The 22,062-nt window shown below is 45.1% G+C and overlaps 2 protein-coding genes and 1 long non-coding RNA gene across 14 annotated transcripts in view; 1 reads left to right on the top strand and 2 right to left on the bottom strand.

The window, feature by feature from the left end:
* MAPT (microtubule associated protein tau) overlaps nt 1–2,217 on the top strand; it is a 98,926-nt gene extending 96,709 nt beyond the window's left edge. For all 12 annotated transcript variants that reach the window (XM_079134964.1, XM_079134962.1, XM_079134958.1 and 9 more), the window contains one exon: nt 230–2,217. In XM_079134964.1, the coding sequence (XP_078991090.1) occupies nt 230–445 (216 nt within the window). In that variant the 3' untranslated portion in view covers nt 446–2,217. The remainder of the gene's footprint in view (nt 1–229) is intronic.
* The window catches only part of KANSL1 (KAT8 regulatory NSL complex subunit 1), a 160,650-nt gene continuing 139,286 nt past the window's right edge, over nt 699–22,062 (bottom strand). The window contains 10 exon segments of the mRNA XM_079134947.1: nt 699–7,573; nt 7,900–8,152; nt 8,902–9,014; nt 9,233–9,290; nt 10,060–10,181; nt 13,574–13,645; nt 13,647–13,723; nt 14,065–14,253; nt 14,712–14,825; nt 14,828–14,893. Of these exon segments, the coding sequence (XP_078991073.1) occupies nt 7,346–7,573; nt 7,900–8,152; nt 8,902–9,014; nt 9,233–9,290; nt 10,060–10,181; nt 13,574–13,645; nt 13,647–13,723; nt 14,065–14,253; nt 14,712–14,825; nt 14,828–14,893 (1,292 nt within the window). The 3' untranslated portion in view covers nt 699–7,345.
* LOC306658235 lies at nt 16,403–17,807 on the bottom strand. Its single transcript, XR_013762993.1, has 2 exons — nt 16,871–17,807; nt 16,403–16,840 (listed from the first exon to the last, which is right to left on the bottom strand). It is a non-coding gene; the product is annotated as an uncharacterized lncRNA (long non-coding RNA).

Below are 22,062 nucleotides of genomic sequence, written 5' to 3'. Positions count from 1 at the left end.
CGTGGGCTTACCATACAGTATGAACCCGCATGCACATGTGGACGCCGCACCCATTTGGTACGTGTGGGGCAGCTCTGGAAGGTACACGAGAAGCAGGTGAGGGAAGGGCGGATGGCGGAAGCCCTGCCCGTGGGAGGCCAGGCCAGCCCTGGCGGCGATGGGGCCTCGGGGCGAGTCCTCCCCCGGGCACCTGGTCTCACCGCCTCGCCCCCTCCGGCTCTCCTTGCAGATCGAAACCCACAAGCTGACCTTCCGAGAGAACGCCAAAGCCAAGACGGACCACGGGGCGGAAATCGTCTACAAGTCGCCCGTGGTGTCCGGGGACACGTCTCCGCGGCACCTCAGCAACGTCTCCTCCACCGGCAGCATCAACATGGTGGACTCGCCCCAACTCGCCACGCTAGCCGACGAAGTGTCCGCCTCCCTGGCCAAGCAGGGTTTGTGATCAGGCCCCGGGGCGGTCAATAATCGTGGAGAGAAGAGAGAGTGAGAGAGTGTGGAAAAAAAAAGAATACTGACCCGGCCCCTCGCCCTCTGCCCTCCCCCGCTGCTCCCCGCAGACGGTCACCGGGTCGTCACCTAACCTGCTTTTGTCGCTCGGCTTTGGCTCGGGACTTCAAAATCAGTGATGGGAATAAGAGCAAATTTCATCTTTCCAAATTGATCGGTGGGCTAATAATAAAATATTTTCCAAAAAACCAACCAACCAACCAACCAACCAACCACCACGTGAAGCACGGCCACGCCCAGCACTTCCTCGGGCCGTTCCTTCCGATTCTTTTTTTTTCCCCTCCGAGGAGAGAGGGCGAAGGAGAGGCTCAGAGAGCTGCTTCCGGGCAATTTTCGGGACTGGGGCGCCCGCCGCCTCTGGCCCCATCCGAGGGTGTCACAAGGACAGCGGCAGCAACAAGGATGGGACACGCGGTGTGCCGGGGCCCCAGGCCCAGGGTGCCAACCCGGCGCGCGCGGGGCGGGGCGGGGCGGGGCGGGCGGCGCGGGGGGAGGGGACACTGCCCCCTGCCGAGCGCCGCGGGAAGGGCGGCGCCTCGGCCGCCCGCCGCGCTGTTCTTGGTCGGGGTCTGCTGCGGGTCGGAGTGCCCCCTCTGGAGGGTGACCGGTGGGAGAAGGGGCACTGAGCAGAAGGAAGGTCCGCGGGAGGGTGGCACCCTGTGGATTACTGCCTTGGAGAAGACCGACCCTGAGGTCCCGGAGCGCTGGCTCTCCTCCCTGCAGGGTCGGGGTCCTGAGCTGAGGGGCCCCTCTGCCCAATGGAAACCCCGTTTCACTGAGTTATGAAGGTTGGAACTGTAGCCACGATTTTGGCCACCTCACAGATCTGGGACTTTAGGGCTAACCAGTTCTCTTCGTAAGGACTTGTGCCTCTTGGGGGACATCCTCCAGTTCCCAAGCCTGGGCCTCCGGCATCCGTGGAGTGTGTGGAGTGGGGGGCGTATTTGGGAGGTGGGTCCTGAGCCTCCCATCCTTTCCATGGCCACTGCAGCCCCCTCTGCCTGTCTCTCCGTATTCGTGTGTCTGCCGTGGGAGCCCAATCACTGCCGTACCCCTCATTATGTCACTGTCCCGAGTGCCCAGCCTCCCCAACCCCCAGTCATGGACACTGGTTAAATGCTGGCTGCACCTACTCTACACTAAGGGGTGAAATCGAGGGAAGGCAAAGTCCAGGCACAAAGGCTGGAGCTCTATCTCTTGCTATATATAAGTCCCACTCACCCAACTGGTGTATACCAGGGTGGGGTTGGCCATGACCCTAGATGTTTTTTTGCCTTCCTTGTTGACTTGGTGAGTCTGTCCCCCCAGGCCTGGTACCCTTCCTGTGTTGAGCTGGTAGCAGGAGGTGGGATGTCATGGTTGCCAGTGATAACACAAGGATGGGCAGGCAACTCCCAGGGCAGGGCCACTCTCTGTCCCTTACTTCCACCCCAGCTTGACTGCCAGCCTCCTAGAGCCCAGCCACAGTTCGACTCCAAGTGCATGGAAACAGCCCTCCACACCCGCAAGCAGGGAACATGCCCCCTCCGAAATGATTCTTTTCCCCAGTCCCAGTTGAAAGCAATGCTGTTTGATCTGCTGGAGCAGCTGAACATATACATAGATGTTGCCCTCCCCCAAGCCCCCCCGTCTGCACCCTGTTGCATCGTAGTTGGATTTGTCTGTTTGGATTCACCAGAGTGACTATGATAGTGAGAATTTTAAGAACCCCAAAAAAAAAAAAAAAAAAAAAAGAAAGAAAAAAAAGAAAAAAGAAAAAAAAAAAAAAAAAAAAAAAAAAGAGGGGGGTTGGGGGAAGGACGCATGCATCTCAAAACGCTTGTAAAGAGGCTTCTAGCCCACCCTCATGAGGGTTCTGGATGTCTCTCACCCTCACACAGGTCCTTTGGCTCCAAGAAGCAGGTGTAGCTGTACCCTGCTGGGGCCTCCTAAGTTTTGAAAGGGTTTCCTCAGCATCTGGGACCCAACAGAAACCAGAGGGCTCTCAGCTGTGAAGGTCTGAAGGACTAGGTCAGAGGCGTGGTGCCTCCCTCTGTCCCCTGGGCTCCCCATCTAGGCAGGCTGTGGTTGGCCTGGTTTGCAGCATGAAGATGGTCCTCTCTGGTGACAGTCTCAAGTCCCACAGCAGCTCTGAAAGTCTTGTAACTCCTGTGTTACAAGAAAGCCAGTCTAGGGTGGGGAGAGAGCTGCAGCCCTCAGTAGCCCTATCCTTGGCCTGGGCCCTCGTTGAGGTACAGCCTGGGCCTCCTCACCAGCAAGGACTGAAATGGATTGCTGCTGGCCTGGACAAGCTGCAGGGGCCTGGGCTCCTGAGGAAGGGGAACGAGCTAGGAGACACCATTTCTTCCCATGCTCCCTCCATTGCTGTGGACAAAAGGAAGCTGCCTTTGTAGATATACTCAGCTGCTTCCAATTTGGGTACAAGGCAACCCTGGGGGCTGGGTGGGCAGAGCTGCCCACGCAAGTAATTACCTGGGCCCTTAAACTTTCCAGTGAAGTTTCCTACTGTCCTGACTCCCAGATAGGAAGTGTGGTTTAAAGATATGTGACCCCTCATTACTACCACGGATTTTAGCTGTTCCTTCTTGTCCTCCTGCAGTTCTTTGTGCCCTGCTCTTCAGCACCACGGGTCTCACATGGAGAACTCCGCAATCTCCCTGGTGGGTGGGCTATTGGGGTCAGTCTGAAGATCATGGTTTAGGGTGATCAGGTCAGTGCAGATAGGTAAATTGCAAAGGGATGCTGGCTTATGGTTTTAATGAGGACAATCCTCCCAGGGCTGGGCACTCCCCCTCCCTCCCATTTACCCCACCCCCCAGAGCCAATGTCCCTGGGTGGGCTAGATAGGATGTACTATATGCCTGGTTCCTTCAAGTTCTCGATTCACTTTATCAAGTTTCATTTAAACTGACTTCCGTGAGACTGCATCCTTGCGACTGCTGCTTGTGCTGTGGGGGGAGGGGGAGGACCATGTAAGACAGTTCATATGGGCACAGGGAAGATTTGGAGTATGCAGGTAGGCTGCCTTGTAACCCTTTCCATAATTTCAACCACACTAGCTAGAGGGAGGGAGGTACCATGGGGGCTTGAGGCTATGGGCTGCGCCGTTTTGAAAAGCTTTCCCAGTTGCGGAGGCAGCTAACTAGCTCTCCAGCCCTTCCCAGCCAGGTGCAGTCATCAGGCTGCGTAGGAACCGGAGATCCTCTTGCTCTGTGCTCTGGCCTGCTGCTGCACTTTGGTGGAGTTCTGAATCCACAACCTTACCTCCCCGCGACCCTGACATTCTTTCCTTTAAGCTACTGGCACCTCAGTGGTATCTCTCCACTGGGCAAAACTTCTAGCGGCTATCTTTTCCTTATTCTCCTCGTCTTTGTTCCCCAAATAAACCAAGAGGCGGGGACAAGGGGCAGAGGTGGTTATCAGCTACAGGTCTGTGGCTTCACAAGCCTCCCAACTTCTCTCTGGCTTTGGAAAGGGGTTACCCTGGGCACTGACCCAATCTCATCTCCTAATGGACCTAGCCCATGAATCTGCTGTGCTGGGCAGGATGATTTCCGGCACTTGCAAGTCCCATGATTTCTTTGGTAATTTGGAGGGTGGGGGGAGGGACATGAAATCATCTTAGCTTAGCTTCCTGTCTGTGAATGTCCATATAGTGTATTGTGTGTTTTAACAAATGATTTACACTGACTGTTGCTGTAAAAGTGAATTTGGAAATAAAGTTATTACTCTGATTAAAAAAGATCTCTGTTCATGGGTTATAAGAACAAGAAAATTATACAGAGCGTATGACTTCCTCGTTCTTTTTCACACTTAAAAGAACTTAGAACAGGAAATGACGGTTTTGTTAAAAGCTGGACATCAGGCTTAACAATTGTTTCTGGGGCCCTGAAGGTGAAAAGAGAATCCATTCTTGTTCATTCTCAGTTGATGCTTTCTTTATGGTTTTGGCAAACCTTTCTGTCCAACTCAAAGGGCAACAAACAAAAGGCTGGGGATATAGCTCAGTGGGTAGAGTGCTTGCCTTGCAAGCACAAGGCCCCAGGTTCAAATCCCCAGCACTGAAAAAAAAAAAAAAAAAAAAATTAAAAAAAATAAAATTAAAGAGGGGGAAAAAAGGGGGGGCAACAAAGGGCTGGGGGGTTTGTGGCTCAGTGGTAGAGTGCTTGCCTAGCATGAGTGAGGCACTGGGTTCGATTCTCAGCACCACATACAAAAATCAATCAATCAATAAAATAAAGGTCCATGAAAAACAACAACAACAACAAAAAAGGAAATGAATACCCTGTAACTAAACCCACAATAATGTACACTAAAGCACTGACACCCATGTCAGGGCACTCAAACCTGAGATTAGTATAGAGGCTTTGAGGCTGAAGCAGAAAATTCCTTTCAAGTTTACATACATAGCTGTCTTCTTTCCTTTGGAAGTTTGTTGCAGATTGAGGAATATTTCTGGTACCCCAAGATGGGAATACCCATCTTGCTTCTCCCTGGCATTGCCAAACAAACAAACAAAACCAGTAACTCATCTTATTATTCCTTAGTAATCATGTCAAAGTCACGATACAGCTGGGAGCGCTTCAGTCAAGCAGATCTTAACTCCAACTAAAGCAGGAGCACCAGCTTGTGAACAAAAAGTGCTCTCAAAATGACTGCTTTCAGAGCCATGATGCAGCCTCATTTACTGTTTTGGCTTCACTGCTATGGAAAGGAGGAGAGAGAACCAGGTCCACTCTCCTTCATCATCTACAATGAAATCAAGCACTCCTCTGAAGATGCTGTGATCTCCTGGATGGCAGGCCAAGAACCAATCCAGGTACCATGAAAATCTTACCTATCCTCATTGACCCCCATCCCGAGAAAAGTTAAATGGTGAAAAGTAAAATCTCCACTAAAGAGCAATTTAGATTTAGATAGATATAGCGCTGGTCTCTCTAGAAAAAGAACACTGAGAGGCCACAGATGGATTGTTTCACTCAGTAAGAAAGAGCAGTCAGTCTGTACTGGTCTCGCTCCTCCTGGTACCCCTCACCTCAGTGAAAACCACCATGTCCTTTCTCGTGACCACCACGTGAACCTGCCATGTTCCCAGAAGACAGTGGTTCCCAATGTTCGGAGCCAATAAGAATCCCCAAAGGCTGGAGCCAGCAGAGCTGCCTCCAGAGCTACCATCACTCCCACGGACCCCCAAAGTCCAATGTGCCAATAAAGGGCTGACACCCAACATTCTGTAACTCTTTTTTTTTTTTTATTATTTTTTTCATTTTTCCTTCTTTTTTTTTTTTAAGCACTAGTCTGTGCTTTGCGAACAGAATCAAGACATTAACAAAGATCAGCTTCTCTGAAGAAAAGCATTTCTATAGAACAAAGACAGCTACATGTTTCGCTGCCATTACACAGCTCAAAGCAGGAAAAGAAAATATTTACAAAATACAAGTTTTTTTTTTCCAATTTTTGTTTTTTTGTGTGTTTTTTTTTTTTTTTTTACAATGCTAAAAGGGTTATTCAGAATTTTCAACCTTATAAATAGAAGAAGCACTTTATGCATAGGGATATGGTGCGTTATTGTTGTTTAAAGAAACAATGACAAACCTTTTAACTTGCAAACAGAACCAAAAAAAAAAAAAAAAAAAAAAAAAAAAAAAAAAAATCACTAATGTTGAAAATTGTGAAAAAACCCCAACCATTAAGCAGTTTGCCTACAATTTTTATATGATTACAAAATGGCAGAAAAACAAAAAGTCCTTTCCCCCGCCCCCTTTTTGGTGATGTGATTACACATGAAACAGGCACAAGGTTAACAAAGGAGGGTGATGAGTAAAGAAAACCACAGCTAGGACCAGACAATGTTCCACAGGCAAGGAGAGCATGAAAGAGGAAGCGTCTAATTGACACTGACAGGGAACTGCAGGTGAAGGAAACATGACAAAGTCAACCAGTCAGTGAAAGCAAAATTATACAGGGGAGATGGCTGCTCACATCCCCAATCTCCTAGTTTGTAGGGGAGTGGGGACTGAGGTTAAACAGACTTCACCCGACCTTCACAGACCAGGGCAACGTGGAAGGACTGATGTGTGTGGGTGTGTGCATGGCATGGGGGAGCAAAAATGGGCAGAAAGGGGCAGTATGGGGGAACCTGAGCAGCCGCAGCCAGGTTACTGCAGTTAAGGAGTAAGACAGAGATGACCAAATGCAGATGAAACTGAAAACAGGTCTTCAAAGACCTGGGTGACAAGGAGGAGCCATCCTGCTGGCTGAGAGCTCTGTAAGAGCAGCTGGCAATTATGGCAAAGAGGCTCTGGTGGGGTTCTCCAGCACAGAAAACCAAGGGGGGTTGGGGGAGACCCAGCCAGAAATACAAGAGCTCAGCCAAGTCACAGATGGGAGGGAAGGGGAATAGAGCCCAGAGTGCCCTTGCTCTGTCCCACCCTGACCTAAAAGGCCATGCTGAACTGGAGCTTTCCATCCCCTCTGCCCCATTTGGCTTTTCCACCCTGCCCACAGGTATGAAGGAGGGGGTTGGTCATCTAACATTGCTAAGTCCAGTGATTCAACAGTGCAGAGGATGTTCCAGGACCAGGCCAGCAGGGTCTTATCCTGAACTTGTCTGCCAACTAGAGGAAGTGCTCAGGTGGGTGACAAGAAAACATGGAAACAGAAACAAAACAAAAAATCAAAATGAGGAAAAAAATACCAAAGGAGGATCTAAATTCCTTAAATTCACTAAAAACTGTGAAAATTTCCGGCATATGATGTTTGAATATCAAACGCAGAGATTTCTGAAGCTTTAATGCCAATAGTTAGTGAGTCTGTTTAGATTCTCATCTCCAGCTCATCTGTGAGTTGGGCGCTGAGTTGTGACTGTTGTTGCCAGATGCCGACTCTTGAGGGGGACAATAGGAGGCGAGGTGGGTGCCACCTCTGTTTCCCGACCAGTCTTGCTGCCTGAGGTGCGCCGAGTGCAGCGGGCTGCCCGTTCCTGTGCATCCAGCTGGTCCTCACACTCTGCCTGGGGACTGTATGCCAGGGGAAAGGTTCGTCGCTCCCATGGCTGGACAGACTGTGGGCAGACAATTTGCTCTGGTGAGGACCCAAGCCAGTTTCCTGCTCCCAAAACTCGTGGACAGCCCATGACCAGTCTATTTGGATTTTCTGAGGCAGTCCAGGAAGACCCCTCACAGGGTGAGCACTCATTTAACAATGGTTAGTACAATTCCCTTGTACCTTCAGAAAATCAAGTGTAGGATCCTGTTCCCTCAAAATAGGGAGGAGGAGCCTTAAAAATGAAGATTCATCTGCTGCAGGTGCTACCCTTCCCAATTCCAGCTACCCTTCCCAATTCCAACTACCACCTTGCCAACCCCATGCAATAGTGGTATCCCTTACCTGTTCATCCAGCCCCAGCTCTGGTGTGGAACAACGGGTGTCTTCGCTGGCTAAGTGTCGCAGAGTGTCCCGAGCTATAGGGGTGAGGGGTGCTGAGTGCAGTTCTGGGCTAATCGGGCTCCTAGGAGACTGACCGTGGGATAACTCTGACAGAGAGTGGCTACTACTGACATCAGGGGAGGCGGGCTGTGGAGTAGAGGGGTTGGCACTGCCCAACTGTGGGGTGGTCCGGCCGTCTGATGACCTGTAAGACCTGTACACCAAGGAATGCAGCTGTGAGTATAGGCTACCAGGAGTTCTTGTCTGTGTATTTCTGGGTGGGTGGGAGTGAGGAGGAGGTATTAAAAAAGCATCCCTATTTTGCTGAGGCCAATCGACACCACAGTGTTTTCCTAAGATCCAGCAAATCTCACTTGATTCTACTACTGCCCAGAGAATGAGGTACAAAAATGCAATATCTAAGAATTACGCACGTTTATTATCCTGAGAAAGCCAGGACTAAAAAAAGTCAAGGGCTAATCCCTGGCAGAGCACAGAGTGAATTAATGGGGATAGGGATTTTAGTCCAGACTCTGAAACTAGTCAAAGAAAATAAATAAAAACCAGAGCTACAAAACTTTGTATTTGAGAATCTAAGGGTTTCTGCCATGGCTAAGGATAACGGAAACAGGAGAGTGAGGTGTAAGTGGGACAGTTCTCTGAAACGACAGTCCACTAATTGAAAGAGAGTTAACTCATAGTGAGGTCTTCAAGTGCCATAGGCAACCATAAGACATTATGAGAACCAAATAGGGACTACACAGCAAGGATGTAGCATTTGACTTAGTCATACCTCTGTTAGTTCCAACAAATACCAAGAAACATCTAATTCTAGGACACTGCCAATAGATGAATAAAAAATGCAAACAGGAGGCAGTGGCAATTCTATAGACACAGGCATGGCCCAAACTCCCTGTCTCCCCTCCCTCCACAGGCCCTGGGAACCTGTGCCTGCCCCATCACCTGCTGCCCCGCCGCTGGGGTGGTACACTCGTGGTCCACAGCCACCGTGCCCTCTCCATCTCCTCACATTTGGCATGCAGGGCAGCAAAGGCTGCATCAGATAGGTCCTCAATCTGCAACAGAACAGCTTCAATGAGTCCCTCTTTTCCCCAGGAAGCAGAATTTAAGTATGGATATAGCAATTCTAAAACCAGTCCCCACCCCTTTCTAGGCTCTTCCTGGTCAGGACAGGAATGCACAGAGCTTTCACTTGACACCTACAGGTCTTGAGACATCTTGAATATGTGTACCATGTGTTTTTTCTTCTAAGAGGGTTTGACCATGCCATTACCTCCTCATTCTCCTCATCAGGACTCCCCTTCAGAGACTGAAGATCAACCTCCCGCCAGCTGCAAAACCAAGAAGGGGGGGGGGGGGGGAAGTCCTATGAGATGGCAGGCAAGCTGCATGGGGAAGGCTCTGCCCAATCACAGCTTACCCTCTGTACCCTGAGACCTCAAAAAACAAAACACCTCATATTCAATCAAGCAAGGGAACCTATTTAAAGGGGACAAACTATTCGGTACCAGGACTGGTACCATAGGAGAATGTATATACAGATAGGTTTGCTCAATCTTCTGATTTGTCAACAAAAGATGGAAATGAGCTTTGATGCTGAAAACAAATTCACTATTTTAAAGCACACTGTATACGTTAACAAAGCATGTTTATATACCAATCATGGTCAGTGGCCTGCCAAGTTGTAACCTCTGGCCATATAATGTAATGAGAGAAAACTACACAGAAACAATTTCACTCCCACTGGGTAAGACCTTCTTTAAAAGAGAAGAGAGAACACCCAGTGGACTTGGCAGTACATGCTTATAATACCCGGTACTTTGGAAGCCGAGGCAGGAGGATATCAAGTTCCAGGCCAGCCTGGGCAAATTTTAGTAAGACCATGCCTCAAAAGGGGCTGGGGACGTGCTTGCCTAGCAGGTGTGAGGCCCTGGGTCCCATTCCTAGTATGGCAAAAAATGGAAAAAGAAAAACAGGGAGGCAGGGAGAGGGGGAGAGAGAAGACAGAATCTGAAGCTAGAATCCAAAGGTTGGTCAGAAGAGGAGAGGGACAGAGGACAAAAACAGAAGAAAGGGAGAGGAGTTGATTAGGGCTTCTACCTGGGAGTAAGGATTTCTTTGTATTGTAGTTTCTCTACACGAGTTGTTGCAGCAACAGACATTGGGATGACAATGTTGTTAATGTCAAAGGAGCTCTCTCCCCTCCTTCTTCTTACTGGCTGCTGTTAAGACAAAGATTAAGTTTAAAAGGAGGCACAATTTTACAAATGTCAAATCATTCATCCAAGATATAAGCAGGATCAACAATAACCAGGCATCTGTGTCCTGGGGTGGAACTCTGTAGTGACTGCCATGGCTCACCCTTAGGTAACTGTCTCTAAGAGCAGAGTCCTGGGGGAAATACTGGGTGATCCCAAAGAGTAACTCCCATTCATATGCCCCACTAGCCCCCTTTTCCTTCATGGGCTCACATGAAAAGAGGCTTGTTGAATTTTACAGGGGTGAGTATCCTAGGGTCTTAGGTCAGTTGTCGAAGTTTTTATTCCTCCATAAACACCTCTATTACACCCCCCTTTAAAAATCCCTACTCCCCTCTTATTCCTAAATCCTATCACTTAGCTCCTAAAAGCAATGTTTATGCTTAGTGATGACTTCTGGGTTACACATACTGAACTCTCTTACTCTGAAAGACATCCCAAGGATAGGCCCATCTCAAAAGACCATCTCACCTTGGTTGTCATGAATGTATCTCCCTCTTGACAATCTGAACTCTTGAGTTAAATCTGCACCCACCACCTGCTTAGCTCTTAGTAATTTCCCCTGTTATTCTTGGAGAAATAGCCTAGAGCCTTCTAGCTGCATCAGTGGAGATAAGAAGAGGAAGCATCCACAACTCCCATTCCTGAAGAAAGGAAAATGTGCTCTGATGGGAAGTGAACAAGATCAACCCTTGGGGAAATGAGACTTCCAAGGATCCAATTTCAGAGCAGAGGTGGGTATCTACTGTAGCTGGGAGATCAGGAAGGAATAAAGCAGGGAGCCAAATGGCCTGGTTTCTTAGATGGAAGAAAAAGTCTACTAGCTGCTTCTGCCCAGACAGCATATACCCTATCCTGAAACAGACTGTTAACTGAGCTGTGAGAGGCCAGAGGGAAACAGTGGGATGACAAATATGCTGCCATGGCAACAATACAACTGGAAACATCTAAGAGGTTACATTCATACCCAAACCACTAAGTGTGGCCAGCCCTCAGAGGAGGGGCTAGTGAAAGGAGATAGGGAGGGTCAGGATTTTCCCTATAACTACACTATTCTCAGTTCTTGGAAAGAGATGTACAATTTATCCATCCCATCATCTTAGAACATTTTCAGAGGATACTAAAAATTAGCACTTCCTGGACCAGGATTTCAGCTGCTGTCATTTATGATTTCAGGTAATCACAAAGTCTTTTTCCACTTCTATTTCCTTCTCTATCAAGGATATTATACTGTCACTGACCTCACAAATTTACAGCAACTGTTTAACCAAAATGGTTAAAGAAGATTTTTGCAAATCTGGACTGGCTGGGTTCTATAGCTAAGGAGCAATAACCTCACACACAAAGGCCTTAGCTAATGCCGCATCTTTGCTGAAGTTCATGTCCCACAAAAGAATGCACAAAAATAAAGCCTTAGGAGAGACAACCTTCTCTGTACCTTGGTCAAGAATTAATGTGAAACTGCTGGAAGAAACGGGTATGTATTTTCCCCCAAATCTTCCCAGGTCTGCTGTTTGTACCTTCCAGGCAGAAAGGCTTGTGGGACTGTCCCACAACAACCTCTACCTCTCATCTTCCTCCCAGACTCCCCCCGCACCCCATTCTGCCAAATTCTTCTCTGGTCTAACGTAATTACTTTCTCTTACTTAGAGCTAGAGGTAGAGAGTAGGCAATGAGAACAGCAAGTGGTTCTTATACCTGACTGTATATCAGAAACAAGATAAGAAAGGAGGGAAGGAAAGTAGGTAGGTTAGTTGGTTGGTTTTGAGTATTTTTTTAAAGCCACTGAGGTGATTCTAATGCAACCAATGACTTTGGCAAAGCACTGCCACAAATACTCTGCTCCCACCATAATTTCTCCAGTGTTATCCAGTCTCTCTCTCTCTGAATATAAACATTTGGTCAATCAGTCTGCTTACTATTACATAAGCCCAGATTCACTGAACAAATCTGGGAATGAAAGCATTAAGGGTCAGCAGAGTGCTATATACAAAAATCTATATGCAAAAATTAAGTAAAAATTCCAAAAGATCCAGGCCCAGGTTAATGTTTTCCAGACTCAGGAAGGCCAGCAGTCAGGAAGTCAGCCTGATGTACTCAACAAGTCCCAGATCATATTTTCTATACATTGACACTTCTAAATTCTTTGATTATCTGAAATCCTGTGCTGGTGAATAATTGAGTGTGTGAGGTGAAGAAAGGGCAGTAGTAAGAAGGTCACTTGAAAAAGATGGTCTGATCTGTTAAAGCAAAGAGAACAATGTGAATTCCTACCTGATGACAGGAGCCTAGGGAACACATTTTGAGCTTAGAAGTTTCTTAATCTAAGCTCTGTAGGAGCTTTCTAAGTCACCTCTGTAATGCCTCCACCCTTAGACTGTACTGTCATGGTGAGAGAGCTGGCTCTGCAGTCACACTGTTGGGGTTTGAATCACAATTATAACCCTTCACAAGCTGCCTAACTTTATCCAATTTTACTTAACATTGGAAAGCCTTAGTTTTCATGCTCACAAAATAAGAATCCATAAAACCACCTGCATATCAAAGGGCACTCTAGGATTAAAGGGATGCCACACAATCAACCACTTAGCACGAGCATAAATGTATAATGAACAGTGTTCCAGAGTTTTATTATTACTGTTATAATTATTATTGTAATTATTATGTAACTAATAGATACAAATCAGGTATAAGTTTATTGTGTCAAGAGGGTACAGTTTGACAAGATGAAAATAGTAAAAATGAAAATTAATATGTTTGGAATGGCCTGCAAACAGTCTGGTGGATGGAGTGTGGTACTGTGAAAATTGATGGGGTGAGGGGGAGGGGAAAGATTGCCCTAAATGGCCTGCCGAATTTGTAGTTCTGTGCTATATACCTAAATAAAAAAGGATGGGCTCTCTGCCTTCTCCCTTCCAATACCTCACACCTGCTGTTTACTGGAGGTAACTCTACCTCCATTCACCAGAAGGAGAAATAAGGAAATCAACAGCTGTCTCCAACGCCCATCTCCCTCCTCTCATATTCACCTCTTGGGCCAACAGTGGTTAGGAACCATGGTATTGTTAGACTTCTGTGTGAAACTTAGTTCCACAAATCTTGAGCAGTCAGAGATCACCTTAAGAGTCCACCTCAGTATTGAGCTTTCTATGGGGTGGCTCAGGAGAGATCCTATTCTACTATGAAAAATAATTTGAAAGTAACAGACTACTACCACTTTGGCTTTAAAAAAATGAGTTCCCTTGAAAGTCCTTGGCTTCATAACCTACTCTCTACAATGTACTCCAGAGACACTTGCATGAGGGGTAACCGTAACCTGTAGTGTGTGTCTGATTCAAATGCACAAAGGTACTTACAGAAGTGCTGGCTGTAACTTGTGAGCCAGAGCTGGTGGGTGCAGAGCTGTCTGATGAGGTGGAAAGCTGTCGCAACCAAGGGACTGTGTGGTGGATGGTGGGCAGCAGCAAGTAGTTTGAACTGTTTCACATCTGTGTGATGCTTCAACACTGCAGAAGTCAACAGAAAAGATAGAAATACATAACTATCTTATCCAGCTCCACTTTTAAACACACACTAGGAATTACCAGCAATACACATGAAAGGTAAAATGCTTCTAAGCCTAGAGGATAAGAAGGTGAAGCAATCTGGTGATGGGAAGTAGGGGGCTGGGCAGAGGTTGCTGCAGCGGTTAAGAAGTGACCTGCATTTAGAAGCAGTAGTGCCACCCCTACTCACGCCTTCCTAGAAGGTGAAGGACAAAGCTGGGGGCAATTAAGAGAGGCCTGGGCTGCCCCAGAAAGCCCTGAGCAGGTGCAAATGCAGGTAGAGGTGCCGGGCCTGGCCCTACCTTCACTTCTCTCAGATGAATGGTCTCGCAATCTCATTTTGTTGTGGTTTGGGTCATGCACGGGTGGCGGTGGGTTGAGCAAGCGCTCTGCTTTTGGCGCTGTCACTCGCTCCACCATGGGCACGGCCCCCACATCGTCTAAGTGCTGCCTGTGGGTCCTGTCAGGCCGAGTTTGGTGATGGGACAGCTCTGAAGAGGGGAACAGAAAAAGAGCTGTGAAACACCTTGTCTCAAATCTTTTATTTGAGCTCCTGAGTTCTCTCTAGGCCAATGCTATACACCCAGGGCAGCAAGACAGTCCTTTGGGACTGAAACCTCTAGTAAACAGCACAATGGCTGGGACAGGCACAAGGAACCCAGAAGCAGAGAAATGTGACACCAGGCTACAAAAGACAGCCTGCCCACAGGTGGATGCAATGCCATGCCACTGCCGACTGTTCACTGAGCACTTTGGGTCTTCCCCAAGATCCACGGTGTTTGGAAAAGCTTCCAAAATCCATCTAAGCATCCGAGACAAGCAGAAGTAGTAGACTGTGAGACAATTGCCTTACCCAACACACTGGCATGGCAAACAAGTAACTCGAGAATATAAAAGGAATGAAAAACAACTAGGACTCCGAAGGACTCCCCAGTTCTCTGAAACTTACTGGCTGTTGTTAGGAAGGAGTTGACCAACTTGTGCCTGTCTTTACGAGTTGGATCTGGCAGACTGCCTGGTATGGGTGCTCTGTGCTTAAGTGAGAACTTTTTGGGAGGTTTGATTTGTCAAAAGGCTTGTTCTGCCACTGAGACTTTAGCATGCTCTGAAGTGCAGGCTTGTGGGAACAATCTGCAAGAAATACAGAACACTCCAAGTTAGTCCAAACGCCTGATCTCTGGGCTCCTCTTTCCTGAAGTGATGGGTGTTCACCACTGACTCTTCTGTGGTCCCAGCGGTCCAGACCTAACAGGGCAGGAGCTGTCATATAGAAGATCCATCTATGAAAACCATATTAAGGGTCATTCTTCTACTCATAAGCAAGTTACCTGGCTCCTCATTTTCAAGTTCCAAGCAGGGGGTAAAAAATCTCAAACACCTTTTATTAGACTTGATGGAGTTCCCCCTCAATAATGTATTTCTCTAAGTTTGCTGTCTTTATTGGTTTAACAGATGGATGAACATCCTATTTCTATTGTTCTACAGACCAAAACATATTTCAATTTGCTACCTTCTATCAGTATAGACTTAAATCAGGATATGTTCATTTAACAAACAAAGATTCTACAGGGGGCTACTTTGGAGGTTGAGGCAGGGAAAATCTCCAGTTTTGTGGTCAGTCTGGCAAAATTAGTGAGAACCTATCTCAAAAAATAAGAGAGACTGGAGATGTAGCCCAATGGTAGTGTCTGTCTAGCATACATGAAGCCCTAGGTTTGATCCCCAAGCCTTGGTACTAGAAGAAAAGCAGATAAGGATGGAAGAGGCAGGACTATGTTATCAAGCACTATAGTGAGTACTATATTACCCTTCCTCCAAGTAAGAGATATATAATACTTTCCTTCTGTGTAGCCCCACCTCCTTCCACTTGGATTATCTAGGTTATTTTTAGCTGACCAGTTAATGTTAAACACCCCAAATCAACTTTTTTGAACTTGAGTATATTTTAACTTTTTTCTCACTATATGCTGAAGTGAGCACTCCACTTTTTTTTAAAAGAATCTTTCATTTCTAGACTGTTTTTCCCCCCTCCTCCCTCAAATGGGGTCTTTTACATTGCCCAGCTGATCACAAACACCTGGGCTCAAGTGATCTTGCCTCAGTCTTCTGAGCAGCTGGGACCACAGATGTGTGCCACAGCACCCGGCTCTAGATTAATTTTTTATATTTTCCCAACAGGTTCTTCAGGAACTTCTTGATTTAAAATTATTTTCCTCTCAGATCTTTAAAGCTATTCTTCCACTGAATTCTACATCCAGTGTTGTACATTAGAAAGAATCAGATTAACCAAAAACCAAAATAAAAATACTAATGGTACTATAATTACTATAGGTCAATGTGGGGAGAACAGTCATCTGTTCTGCCATGAATATTGAATCTTTTAATGTCAACATGGTATATAGCCCCATTTATTTAGATTTTAATTTTCTCTCCAGAGTATTTGGTAGTTTTGGTGATCTCATCGAACTCTTTATGCCTTTTAATTACTCCATAAAAATTTCCTTATATATGCAAGTATATGCACATACATATACACTATCAACAAAGGTTATTTTTTCTTTCTAGTCTGTCCCAACTTAGCCTTTTTTTAAAATTTGACCTATTATTCTTGACCTCTAGTGACAACTTGCAACTTTAAGATTTCTTTTTTTTTTTTGGTAGTACTAGAGACTGAACTCAAGGGAGATCTACCATTAAAATATATCCCAGGCTCTTATTATTTTAAGATAGGGTCTTAGAAAATTGCCTAGGCTAACTTGAAACTTGTGATCCTCCTGCTGCAACCTTCCAAGTAAGCAGGAATTATATAGTGTGCACTACCACACTCAGTTTAGATTTTCCTTGTTATGTTTGCAATAGCCTGGTATTTTACTACCATGGCTACAGAGGTCTGAGTCTTTTTTCAGAGTTCTGGAAAGTTTTCCAGGGTCATTTTAATCTAAAGGCCAGGATATTTCTCTTTGGCTCCCAGTTCCTCCAGGTAATCAGTAACAATCCATGAAACACTCCAAAGTTCTAACCCTTGCAGAGCATGGTGGCACATGCCTATGATGCCAGTGACTCAGGAGACCAAAGGATCTCCTGAGTCACTGGCACCTGAGATCGCACGAGGATCTCAAGTTCAAGGCCAGTCTAGTTAACTTAATGAGGCTCTGTATCAAAAGAAAAAATAAAAAGGGCTGGGCATACTGCTTAGTGGTAGAGTGCTCCTGGGCTCAGCTCCCAACACAGCAAAAATAAATAAACAAATAATAATAAATCCAAACTTAGAGTCCATACCAGTAATTGCTTCGACATGGGAAGGGAAATTCAACTTATTCCAAAGGGACTCCAAATTTACCAGCCACACAACTGCTCAGGTTCAATCTACTCTGTGTTCTTTAATTCTAGGTAAAGAACCTGCTCTAAATAGCTTCTACTACATAGGAACTTAGTCCTGCAAGTGTTCTGGGCTACTTCCCCCTATTATTTCTCTGGTTTTCTTGTCAGTTGTCCATCTTTCAAAATTCACTGCAAGTTCATTTGAAACTATTAGAAAAAAATTTATTCTACTTAGTATAGTTTCTAAATGTTTATGGGAAGGACAAAGGATGTGCTCAATTAGAACCAGGACACGGAAGCAGGGAAGAGGAGAAAAAATTACCATCACTTAACCCATTCTTATGTGACAGGCATTTTTATGTGTGTGTTATCATCATGTTTGTATCACCTAACCTTTACAATAATTCCTCGAGGTAAGCATCATTATGCTTATTTTCAAGACAGAAAACAACTCAGAGGTGAATTAACTATGTCTGAGGTTACAAAGTAACACTGCCAGACATGGTGGCGCCTGCTTGAGATAGGAGGATCACAAATTCGAGGCTAGCTTCAGCAATTTAGCAAGGTTCTAAGCAGCTTACTGAGAACCTGTCTCAAATTAAAAAACAAAAAGGGCTGGGGGGGGCAGGTGGCTTTGTGTACTAGAGATTTAGCACTTTGCCACTAACAAATAATCAAAACACACTAACATTCAAATAGGATTATATAATCCTGAATGCCATACTCTTAAACTACTGCACTATGGATTACTCACTGCTCTCGAGGACAGAGAGTTTGATTCTTGGTGAAGTCTGGTATTTCTCAAACTGTTTCCAAAGAAATAAAAAGTAAAAGGTATTTTTCAAGGTAGTTCTGCAGAATAAAAAGATTCGACTACTCTTTTACATATATATTTTCAATTTTGAGAAAGGGTCTCACTAAATTGCTCAGGGCTTCACTAAAATGCTGAGGCTGGCCTTGAATTTATGATCATCCTGTCTCAGCCTTCTGAATCCCTGGGATTATAGGTGTGCTACATCACACCCAGTTCCAAGATTTAACTATTTGTGATTGGTGTGGTGGTGCACATTTATAAACCCAGCAGCTCTGGAGGCTGAGGCAGAAGGACCACAAGTTTGAGGCCAGTCTTAGCAATTTAGCAAGACCCTGTTTCAAAATAAAATATTAAAAAATTACTGGGATGTAGCTCAGTGGTAGAAAGCCCCAAGTTTCAATCCCCAGCACCACAAAAAAGAACAAACAAACAACACCCCAACAAAAAATAAATAAATAAATAAATAAAAAAAAACACTCTCTCCTGTAGTATAGACAAGAGATTTCATAACACTTCAGAGAAGTTTGAAATCTAGGCCTTTTAGGGCTGAAATAATCATATTTCTGAATGAATAAAATACAACATTCTTCTCAGGAATGATTTTCCTCTAAGGGGTAAGCAGCTTAGCTCCATTGATCTAAGAATAGATTATTAGACTTTAAAGTGGTGAAATAAAGTAGGGGGTTGGTGATGTAGTTCAGTGATACAGTGCTTGCCTGGAATGCACCTAGTACTGTAGGAGAAGGGGTGGGGGGAATCTATAGAGGCTTTAATGAGAGCAAACATTTGCTACATGGTCAATTGTTAAGACATGGTAACAGCTGGGTGCGATGGAACACACCTGTAATCCCAGAGACTCAGGAGGCTGAAGAAGATGGATCCAAGTTTGAGGCTGGCCTCAGCAACTTAGTGAGACCCTTAGCAACTTAGCGAGATCCTGTCTCAAAATAAAAAGGACTAGGGATGTGTCTCAAAATAAAAAGGACTAGGGATGTGGCTCAGTGGTTAAGTGCCTCTGGGTTTAGGCCCCAGTATTCCCCACCTGCCCCCCAAAAGATACAATAACTGAGGACAGTATAGTCTTCTGAAAAAATTTTCCAAAATCATTCATTCACACATAAAAACAAACTCACCTATCCTAACGTCTAAAATAAATTAGTCATACATTTTAAAAAAGGAGAAAGGGGACAATGCATTAGTCATGAATCAAATTTAGAAGTATTGATGATAAAAATTCTTTGCTCTAATTCAGGCCCAGCTAAGAAAAAGGGTGTGTAGGAAATAAAATATTGTTTACAAGTGCCCAGCCTAGGACAACAGTCTGAAAGCTGGGCTCCAGCCTGAGTGCATAATGAAAGCTCAACGAAGGGGAAAACACTTTCTGCATATGCCAACATATCCCTTTGTCAGCAGATGAATTACCTCCACTAGGCAAAAGGTGTGTGTATATGTAATGGGACTCCAGAAGCATAGTGATTTTATTTTTTCCTCTAGTCACAGCTCCCCCAAACCTGAAAGTGAAGCCAGGGAAAAAAGGGTATATAGGAAATGAGAGGCCTGGTCATAACAATGAACTAGATTTCAGATTCTTCTAAAAAAATAAATAAGTCCAAATAACTACTATTAAAAATCTGAGCTGGTACAGAAGAGGACATCTATTTATTATTGCTAGACTATATGAATGCCATGGTCTTTCAATTCTAACACACTGAATTCACAATTCAACTGAAATCCCCCTCCTTTCACTTCAATGTTTTTTTTTTTTGTTGTTGTTGTTTGTTTGCTTTTTTGGTACTGGAGATTACCCAGGGCGCTTCACCACTGAGCTACATCCCCAGTTCTTTTTTAAATTTTTGAGACAGGGTCTTGCTAAATTGCTTAGAGCCTCACTAAGTTGCTGAGGCTGGCCACAAACTCAAGATATTCCTGTCTCAATCTCCCAAGTTGCTAGAATTACAGGCGTGCACCACTGTGCCCAGCACTTCGATGCTCTTAAACAGAAGTTGGCACAATTATAGAACATCACCCATGGAACACCACCTTATATCCTAGAACTGAGATATTAAGCATCACCCAGAGACAGTAACGAGGTATTTAAGAGATTCAGTCTGCTGAGATTGCCCATAAATTTACCATTTTCTTTTAATTGCTTCCAAAAAAGTACGAACAGGAAGCTGGGCACAGTGGCACACACCTGTATTCCCAGTTATTCAGGAGGCTGAGGCAGAAGAATCATAAACAGAGGTCAACCTGGGCAGCTTAATGAGATCAGGTCTCAAAATAAAAAATATGTGTTGGGAGTATAGCTCAATGGTAGAGTGCCTCCTAGGTTCAATCCCCATTACTGCAAAAAACAAACAAAACAATGCACAAACAACAGAAAACCATCAGGAACACAGTCAAATCCCTTAGTCAGTGAACAAATGCAAGCTCATAGGCACTGCTGATCATATCACATTCTGAATAGTAACATCACATAAGATATGCAGAGTTTAAAATTTCAAACAGGCTGGGTGTGGGGGTGTGCACCTGTGATTCCAGTGGCTCAGGAGGCTGAGGTGCAAGGATTGAGAGTTCAAAGCAGGCCTCAGCAACTCAGGGAAACCCTGTTTCTAAATAAAATACAAAAAAAGTGTGGGGATGTGGCTCAGGAGTTAAGCGCCCCTGAGTTCAATCCCTGGAACCAAAACAAAACCAAACCCATGCCTCCCTATCTCCCCCGCAAAGAAAACAAAACAAAACAAACAGGCTGGAGATAGGAGCTGAAATAAAGAAAACAACAGGGATCCATGCAGCTAGAGGACATTCCACATTCTGCATCTGGGGTTAAAGTGTTACTATTTAGTGAAGAGGTTGAAGTTCCCTATCAGGTAAATAATAGGAAAATAAAACCGAGTACTAACGCACCAGGTTCTGATATTCTATGATTCACCTGACAGTTCTACTCATTATTTTGCACCATTTTCTTAAACAACCTTTCTTATTTTGTAATGCTCACTGTTTCCTCCTGCTGGGAAGTTGTAGTAGTCTCATAGGCCCAGTTTGGCCAGCTCTCTCAGAACAGTGCAGAACTTCCTGGCCCTTAATAAGTCCTTTTTACAAACATTGTTTTCCAAGTTTATATACATCCTCTACATTTCTAAACCGTGAGTAATTAAACTGATTAATAAGGAAGCTGAAGGGTTGGGGAGATAGCTCAATCAGTAGAGTTCTTGACTTGCAAGCACAAGGCCCTGGGTTTGATCCCCAGCACTGCCAAAAAAAAAAAAAAAAAGGGGGGGGGGGGTTGATAAAGAAACAACACTTCTTCAGCTTCAATACTAAGAAGTTATTCACCCTAATTCTTCCACCTTCTATAGCCAGGGAACTTCATATAGTTACCAAATTTATTTTGGTATTGGGATTGAACCCAGGGGTGCTCTACCATTGATCTACACCCAAAACCCTTTAATTTGGAGACAAGTTCTCCCTAAATTGCCCAGGCTGGCCACAAACTTGCAATCCTCCTGTCTCTGCCTCCCAACTGGCTGGTTACAGACTTGAGACGCCATGTCCAAGTCACCCTATCCAATAAATTTCTTGTCTAGATATTGGTAATGGCAGTGGATGGAATACTGAAGGTGTGAGACTGAACTCTAGGCCAGAATGACAGCTTGTTGCGATATGGCAACCACACAAACTGATTAGGAAGCATTTGTAAAACTCTACTTAAAATGTTATGCAGCGCCACACAACAGCTAAGTATCACATTTAAACAATTCTAAATGTGGAGGAGGAAATTCCAACAGATACCTAGTGAATGAAGCAATTAGAAAGTCCATGGAACCATTTATGATGGTTTTATATGAATGTAACTATCACAGGAATTAAAGAATGAGTCAAAATTAACCTTGTTAAGAGAAACAAAACTGGAAATTCTGCCATTTTTAAACATCTAGAGAAGAGGCTGCAAAAGGGCAGACCAGTAGTCAAATCTAGTGCACAAGAGTTGGAGTCTTGCAGTACTAGGATGAGCTGTTTTCAGTGTAGCAAAATGCTTACACAGTGAAATACAGGGAATGCCAATACTTCAGGGGGTGCTTTTTTAGGGGGTGGAGGGTACTGGGGATTGAACCCAGGAGTACTTTACCCTTCAACCACAACCTTAGTCCTTTTTATTTTTTTG

This window comes from Sciurus vulgaris (assembly GCF_902686455.1).
Source record: "Sciurus vulgaris genome assembly, chromosome: 3".
Lineage (NCBI taxonomy): Eukaryota > Metazoa > Chordata > Mammalia > Rodentia > Sciuridae > Sciurus > Sciurus vulgaris.
This window is presented reverse-complemented; position numbering and strand designations above follow the sequence as displayed.